The sequence below is a fragment of the Crocodylus porosus genome, unplaced genomic scaffold (assembly GCF_001723895.1).
Source record: "Crocodylus porosus isolate Cpor-Errol unplaced genomic scaffold, CroPor_comp1, whole genome shotgun sequence".
Lineage (NCBI taxonomy): Eukaryota > Metazoa > Chordata > Crocodylia > Crocodylidae > Crocodylus > Crocodylus porosus.
The window spans coordinates 57,801,420-57,809,980 of NW_017728907.1; the positions used below are offsets into that span (position 1 = coordinate 57,801,420).

Sequence of the window (8,561 nt, forward strand, 5' to 3'; positions counted from 1 at the left end):
AGTGTCATCAGCAAACTTGAACAGGGTGCTTTCCACCCCGTCATCCAAGTCACTGATGAAGATGTTGAACAGTGTTTATTAGGCCTGTGTGAAGCGGCTAGTATTAGCTTTGGATTGGGATTTGGCTGATTTAGGGAACAGTGATCCTATTCGGTGTTTCAAATCACTGTCCCAAATTGATTTGGCCTAATCTGATTCGGACATTCAGCTGCCACCAAATCAGCTGAATCTCTGAATCACACAGGCCCCATCCCCTGCCGACTCTCCCAGCCCCCGCCTGGTCCCAGCTTCCTTGAAGAAGAAAAAAAAAGCCTGCACTCACCAGCTGCTGCTGGGCAGGGGACGATCCCCGTGCCACATGGGGGGGGGTCTGCCATGACCTCCTCCGATCCCCCCCTGCTCTCCCTGCCCCCCCATGGCTGCCCCACCCAGCACTTGCCGGCTGCTGCCAGATGGGGGAGGAGGGGCCAGGAATCCCTGCTGCCCCCAACTACCCCATGCCATGAGGGGGCTCTACCATGAGCCCCCCAACCCCTGCCCACTCCCACAGCCCCCCCATGGCTGACCTGCCCTTCCCAGCTACCGACCCTTTAAAAAAATAATCAACCCCCCGCCAGACTCACCGGCTCCTGCCCAGTGGGGGGGAGGCAATCCCTGCTGCCCCCCCACTGCCCCACGCTTCATGGGGGGCTCTTCCATGAGCCTCCAAAAGCCCCAAGGCTGCTGCAGGAGCTGGTGAGTTCGGGGTGTTTTTTTGTTTTTCTTTTAAAGGGTCGGGAGCTGGGGTGGGCAGAGAAGCCATTGGGGGTGGGGAGCTGGGGCAGTGGGCAGGGGTCAGGGGGCACACAGGGGTGCTGGAGGAGCAGGCAGGGGATGGGACCTGGCAGGGGTCCCCCATCGGCTCCTTTCTCCTCCTCCAGCCCCCACCCTCTCCGGCTCCTACATACCAGCACGGAGTCCAGGTCCAGCTCCCTGGGGCAGTAAGCAGGGACTGCCCGAAGAGCTGAAGCTCTCTGAATCTTTTCCAAATTGATATGGAGAGCTTTGAATCAATTCAGACCTCTTCATTGATCCCATGATTCGATTCGGATTCAGAGATTTGGCCACCGAATTGGACTGAATGTCCTCAAAATTGAATAAGCACCCGAAGCTTTGCACAGCCCTAGTGTTTGTCCCACGTGCTGATTTAGTGTGCGACTGCTCACTGGAACTTGGTCCAGAAGGCACCTGGCCACCAAAGTCTTATTCCTTCTAAGAATGACACACATGCTTAATTTGAAACGTGAGTAGTCTCACTGAGTAGCAGAGGATTACTCATATGCTTTAAAGTTATGGATGTATGCAAGTCTTTGAAGTATTGGTGCCTTAAAGTCTAATCCTACTTCCCTTGACTATAACAGTGCCAGATCAGCCCCTTTGTGAGCACTGAGCAGAGCATCCTATTGAGAACCAGTGGAGTTAGCATCATCATCTATGCTGGTTTCCAGTTGGCTTGTGGGAAGAATGTAATCTCTTGATTTGTAATAGCTAAGGCTGTAAATGGCTGTTCTGTGCCTGTGAGAAATCGCATCCCTCTGCTTGCAAAGGCACTTAAGCTGGACTCTGCTTGGTAGGACAGAAATGGGGCTGTTGGCAGGATGCTCCAGGAAGGATCCTTGATCAAGGTGGTCTGTTCCCTACAGTTCTGGATTGCTTTGATGCATTGATTTTTCTCTGCCTATTGTGGTACTGATCTGTTCTTGTGATCATCCATTGGGAGCAGGGGCATACATGTAAACAGACTTGCATAGTCTGTCTTGTTTTATTTGTCTGTTTCCAAATCTGTAGTCAGTTTTGCTTGCGTTATCCTTGTAGCCTAGGTAATAAACCTTTTTGTCATTTGGCTCCTTACTGATTGCCTGTAATTTTTAGGCACATGATATTCCAGGCAAGCCCAAGCTAAAATATTCTTCCATAACCCAATGGGGTGCCCACCTAGGCTGCCAGGGATTGCCTCACCTCAGCTGCAGGGTTTGGTATAAGGAAAGTGGATCCAAGGCTCGCTGGGGTAGGAGCTATCCCAGGGCAACCTCAATTTGTTCTGTGGACAAGTAGCAGCACAGTGGGGAGAAGCTCAGTGCTCTCTGCAGCCGTGTTTGTGACAGCTATAAAATCCTATTCATAAATAATGGGGAGGCATTGGTAAAGGAAGTATAATTGGATGGATATGCAGAACATGACTGCATGGGGAAAGATTGGGGAAAATGAAAACCAGATAACTCTCAATCACAAATAACACCACTGCTATTTGTCAGCAAGATTTTGTAGCTGACTTCTTTTTATTTTTTTTTAAGTTAGGCTATTTTGGTATGTTATAGAAACAGCATGTACCAAAACTTGATGTGTGATTGGGTTACATTCTAAAAATTAGAAAATAAATGCCAGTTCAAATTTGCAGGCTTCAGCAGCTTTATTTCTTTCAGCATCTGAACAAACTTTTGGGTGCTTGTCTGGACCCTCAAGACACTTGGTATCAACTATTATTTAGCTGTTCTCTCAACATGACCAATACATAAATATTAATAATTAATTAAGGGCAATCTGTGAGAAATTAAAAACAGTGATTTTTGTCAGCTTTTACCACTTCATAGAGCTCAGTGAACAACGAATAATGAATAATTTAAACAATAAGCTTAAAGATTTATAGATTTCTAGAGTCGGAAAGACCTGGTAGATCATTAGGTCCACCCCCCTGCTCCAGGCAGGAAAGAGCACTGGAGTTAAGTAACCCTAAATTCTCTTTTATTCTCTTAATTCTCTTTTAGTTTTCAACTTTTAGCTTCTTTTTAGTAGTCAACAAATTCCTTTGTGAATTTGCTTTAATTCTACAAATATTTACTAGGCAAATTTGGTACTTGTGATCAATCAGCTTTGTCATAGGGTATTATGCGTGTTCCCTGATTGGATGGGTGATCAAACATTCCTATTAAGCGTACTCCTGCATGCAAATTGGCAATGTACTTTCCAGGAACATTTATGCCACTTCAGCTCATATACAAAAATAATTGAACAAAAACAGCCCTCGTACTACAGGGGTTGCATAAACAAATTCATTTTACAAATTGAAATGAAGACTTTCAAATATATTGTTCACCTTTAATCTCAAATGCTCAAAAGTGCCTACACAACACCTGCACACTGTTTCATGTCATGCAGCTTTTCTTCATCACTTTATACATGTGGTTTTAAACCGGATTTTTTTTTCCCTCTTGCAGCTTTACAGGGTTATTAAAATGCATAGCAACAAGCAGGACCTGCTAAATTACTATGTTGGAATTGATGTCGGAACAGCAAGTGTCCGTGCGGCTTTGGTAGACCAGTTTGGGACAGTAGTGGCGCATGCGGATCAGCCAATCCAAATTTGGGAACCCCAACCAGACTACTATGAGCAGTCCTCTGATGACATCTGGGCTGCTTGTTGCACAGTGACAAAGGTAGGTGGGGGACTAAGCTGAAGGCAATACAGGCTGTACTTCAGCAGGTAAAATAAGATACAGGCTGCCAGCTGATGCCCGTGGCTTCCTGTCCAGTTGTGCCTGCTGTATTCTGCCAAGCTGTAATAATCTTTTAGCACAGGGGTGCTTCCCAAATACAGATGATGGTAGCATCACACACAAAAAAATCCTTGTTTCCCAAAATGGAAATGGTGGCAGCGGGGAGAGGAGTTTGAGAGCCGTAGAGATGGAAATGACTTGTCCAGGGTCACAAACCAAATTTGTATTGCTGGAAATAGAACCCAGGGCCCTGCTTCTGCATTAGTGTGGATGGAAGATTTGCTCAGTGAATGAAGGACCAAGTCTGAGATCTCGATTCATTGGTCCGTATCTTAGCCTCAAGAGAAGTCTTACTCTTGGGAGTCAGGGTTGCTCAAAGCTTGCTGGCGTATTGGGTGCTGACAGACATGCAGGCCCCTGCTCTAACTTATGGTGCTTTACATAAAGCCCCATGAGTTAGTGCCCCCCAACCCAACAGAGGTTTTCTGTTGGGTTGCGGGGCGGGGATTGTGCCTGTAGGTGAGCAGCCATCTGAGTAGACGCCCCTTTCCCCAGCCAAGGAGCTGCCCCTCTCCCCAGTCTGACTCTTCTCCCTCCGTCCCAGCTCTGGCACTGTTGGCAGCTGGCTGGGGTTTGCTCAGTCTACGCTGGAGGGGAAGGAGGCCAGGGGGCATGAGGCAGGGGGGCTCTGATCCACTCCCTTCCCGCTCCAGCTCAGGTCTGGCAAACCCCAGCCAGCAGCTCGCTGCTGTTGGCTTCCCCCTCACCCGTCTCCCCTTCCTTCTTGCTGACAGCCCCAGGGGAGCCCAGCCCCAATCACAGGACAAATTGGAGTGCCTTAGGGAACTTGAGTTGTCCCCTAGAGTTAAAGTGGAGCACCTTCATCTAATAACTTATTTGAGGAGGCTTAACTTTTCATGCAATCTGCCACTCTTAAAGCTCTCTGCGGCTGTGTGCATGTGTCAGGACATGGCTGTAGAGCGCTTTCAGGGGGCTGATCATGCGACAAATATCACTTCTGTCTGTGCCCATTGACTTGAACTGAAGCTGAGCAGCTGTGATTCACTGGGGCCAAACAGGACTTCTGTGTTATCTTTCTCCACCTTAACAAGGGCTGAAAAATGTTAAGTTCCCTTCTTGAAGAGATGATACCTGGCACAATGAACTCCTGATCCTAATTAATGTCTTTGGGCAGTATGCAAATAAAATAAGTGTTAGGCATTAGAATAGCATTCATGCTTGTATGTATTCTGCTACTTTATGAAATGGAAGACTCAAGTAAAATTTGCAACACTGAATGCATCAGGGAGCAGCGCTTTCTCGTCTGTTGTGTCCGTTGGGTAGGAACCTTTCTTATGCATCCTGGCAGTATGTAAAGGTCCTTTTATTCCTCTTTAAAAAGCTCCAGCCCCAGACTGCTCCATGTTCTGAGGTTGGCTTTTTAAATATTCATGCAATGCCTGGTAATTTGCAGATGGACAGTTCACCATTCTCTTGTTATTGATCAGCCTTTTCAAACATTAATGAGCCTGGCTCTGTAGTGCCCTGAGATAGAGGAGGTGAGAGGAGGAGGAAAGAAAAGGGACAGGGGGAGGGGGAAGCAACTAGATGGAGACTAAAACAAAACAGGGGCCCTTTAACTAGGCCCGCTTAATGTTTTTTCATTGTAAATGGCTTTGCCGTTCCCCTCGGGCCTCCTTCATATCCTTAAAATATAATCTCTTAGCACTAAAGACCTTTCAGGGCCTGTAAAAAGGGACCAAGGGTGATTCCTTGGTGCAGAGAAGCTCTAAGGAAAATTTTTTGCATATGGTGCTAATTAAACAGTGATGTTTGTATTGTCACCGAGCAGTGACAGTTTGTTGCTTCATTACAAACTGGAGAATTGGGCTGAAAGGAATCTCATGAGGTTCAACAAGGACAAGGGCAAAGTCCTGCCCTCAGGACAGAACAGTCCCATGCACCAGTACAGGCTGGGGGCTGACTGCCTGGGCAGCAGCTCTGCAGAAAAGGACCTGGGGGTCACAGTGGACAATGAGCTGAACATGAGCCAGCGGTGTGCCCTTGTTGCCAAGAAGGCTAACGGCATCCTGGGCTGCATTGGGAGGTGTGTTGCCAGCAGATCAAGGGAAGTGATCACCCCTCTCTGTTCAGCACTGGTGAGGCTACATCTGGAGTACTGTGTCCAGTTTTGGGCCCCCCACTACAGAAAGGATGTGGACAAATTGGAGAAAGTCTGGCAGAGTGCAACAAAAATGGTGCGGGGCCAGGGCTCATGACTTCTGAGGAGAGGCTGAGGGAACTGGGCTTATTTAGTCTGGAGAAGAGACGACCAAAGGGTGATTTTAATAGCAGCCTTCAACTAACTGAAGGGAGGTTCAAAAGAGGATGGAGCTGGACAGTTCTCAGTGGCGGCAGATGACAGAACAAGGAGCAACCATCTCAAGTTGTAGCAAGGGAAGGTTAGATCAGATATTAGAAAGAATTTTCTCACTAGGAGGGTAGTAAAACACCGGAACATGTTACCCAGAGAAGTGGTGGAAGCTCCATCCTAGGAAGTTTTCAAAACTCGACTAGACAAACTTTGGCTGGGATGATCTAGTTGGGGAAGGTCCTGCTTTGAGCAGGCGGCCCAACCCTAACTTCCTATAATTTTTATGATTACCTTGTAGGAGCCTTGCAGATTCACTTGTTGTTTAGTCAGTGCACGTATTTTCTTCTCAGCAATTCTCGGCTGGCGCAGGCTGGTCCTTCCACACCCTTGCCCCACTCCGACTGTGGCACTATGTGCTGCAGCTTGCACATCCACCTATGAGGACTTGCACAGCTTGCATATCCACCTGTGACCCTGTGCCACAAGCCTGTGCTTTCCTGGCTGTATGCCCAGCACTGCCAAGCCTGCAGGCACCTGTCCTTGCATGCCAGGGCAAGCCAGGTCTTTGCCGATGGCGGTGGGTGGAGGGAGGCACGTGCAGCTGAGCCCAGAAGACGGTGCCACTCCTGCTACTGGATCCTCTCCTATTGCTGGATCTGTGGGGCCATCTGTGTCCCCGCCGCTGGCACTCATGAACTAGCTCTGGTCAGTATTGGGGAGGGGATCAATGATCAGCTAATTGTCGGTCCAGCCTGGGCATCACACTAGAGCTAGTTCAAGACTGGGGTAATGCTGGGACTGGAAGCAGCAGTCAGCTGATTGTCAGTCCCAATCTCAGCACTGCACCAAATCATAGATTCATAGATTCATAGATGCTAGGGTCGGAAGGGACCTCAATAGATCATCGAGTCCGACCCCCTGCATAAGCAGGAAAGAGTGCTGGGCCTACATTACCCCAGCTAGATACACATCCAACCTTCTCTTGAATACCCCCAGGGTAGGGGAGAGCACCACCTCCCTTGGGAGCCCATTCCAGACCTTGGCCACTCGAACTGTGAAGAAGTTCCTCCTAATATCCAATCTAAATCTGCTCTCTTCTAGCTTGTGGCCATTATTTCTTGTAACCCCCAGGGGCGCCTTGGTGAATAAATACTCACCAATTCCCTTCTGTGCCCCCCTGACGAACTTATAGGCAGCCACCAGGTCGCCTCTCAACCTTCTCTTGCGGAGGCTGAAAAGGTCCAGTTTCTCTAATCTCTCCTCGTAGGGCTTGGCCTGCAGGCCCTTAACCATACGAGTGGCCCTTCTCTGGACCCTCTCCAGGTTATCCGCATCCTTCGTGAAGTGCGGCGCCCAGAATTGCACGCAGTACTCCAGCTGCGGTCTGACCAGCGCCCGATAGAGGGGAAGTATCACCTCCTTGGACCTATTTGTCATGCATCTGCTGATGCACGATAAAGTGCCATTGGCTTTTCTGATGGTTTCGTCACACTGCCGACTCATGTTCATCTTGGAGTCCACTAGGACTCCAAGATCCCTTTCCACTTCCGTGCCACCCAGCAGGTCATTTCCTAGGCTGTAGGTGTATTGGACATTTTTCCTCCCTAGATGCAGCACTTTGCATTTCTCCTTGTTGAACTGCATTCTGTTGTTTTCTGCCCACTTGTCTAACCTGTCCAGGTCTGCTTGCAGCTGTTCCCTGCCCTCCGGCGTGTCTACTTCGCCCCATAGCTTAGTGTCATCTGGAACTTGTATTATGTCCCTTGAAAAGTCCTTACTTTGCTACGCTACGAGTGCATGTGTTCATGCCGAAAACACATACTAAGTGGACATTTGCATTGAATGTGCAGTTAGCACAGCCCAATTGAGACATGGCCCTCAGAAAAGGCTAGAGTTAGCATAACTTACTTTCCCTATTGTGTCCCTCTGCACTGGAAGCAGCAGGACCAAGAGGCCATCAGAAACCCTTTTATGAGTCTGAGTCCCATTTTACTGACTCAAGAGTTTTCCATTGTTTGCATAACTCTTGGACTATATAGCACCTGCATTTTTAAGGTATTGAATTTCCCAAGTCTTTGACATTGGGTCTTCAGTTTATAACCTCTCTTCCCTGAAAACATGGTACACTTCTTATATGTGTGTCTGTGGGCATTTGTGTATTCAGAGATGTCTTGTGTCTTCACAGAAAGTTGTCTGTGGCATAGATGCTGAGAGGATTCAAGGGCTTGGTTTTGATGCCACTTGCTCACTTGTTGTTGTGGATAAGCAGTTTCAGCCCTTGGCAGTCAATTGTGAAGGTAAGACCCTCATGACAAAACCTAAGGTTAGATAGTTGTTTGCTGGTGACTTCACAGAGGCTGGGATTTGACCCATGCTGCCACATATAAGGCCTGAATTCTGCAGATGTGGAATTATAGAAGTCGCTTAAGAACAGCAATTTTTATTACATTTTGATCATTACGTCTAATGCCAGGAAAAACTGAGATCAGAACCACTTAAGTTTAGAACAATACTGGGTACCTAGTAATATTCACTCAGCTTAACTCTGACATCATATTGCTTTTTTCCTGAGAGAGGTCTTTGTTTTAAATGGTTTTTTTCCCCTCTTTTAGATTGAACAAGTGCTGTTTTTTGGGGGGGGGGGGTTGCCGTGC

General features: G+C 47.9%; 1 protein-coding gene across 7 annotated transcripts in view; it reads left to right on the plus strand.

Annotated features, from left to right (window-relative positions):
- FGGY (FGGY carbohydrate kinase domain containing) overlaps window positions 1-8,561 on the plus strand; it is a 421,503-nt gene that overhangs the window by 229,398 nt on the left and 183,544 nt on the right. For 5 of the 7 annotated variants that reach the window (XR_002100291.1, XM_019531523.1, XM_019531522.1 and 2 more), the window contains 2 exons: window positions 3,255-3,473; window positions 8,093-8,204. Coding sequence is in view for 6 of the 7 variants with exons in the window: in XM_019531523.1 (XP_019387068.1) it covers window positions 3,273-3,473; window positions 8,093-8,204 (313 nt within the window). In the remaining variant the exon portion in view is untranslated. Of the gene's footprint in view, window positions 1-3,254; window positions 3,474-8,092; window positions 8,205-8,561 lie in introns of those variants that run through there. The other 2 variants (XM_019531528.1, XM_019531527.1) reach the window with 2 other exon arrangements.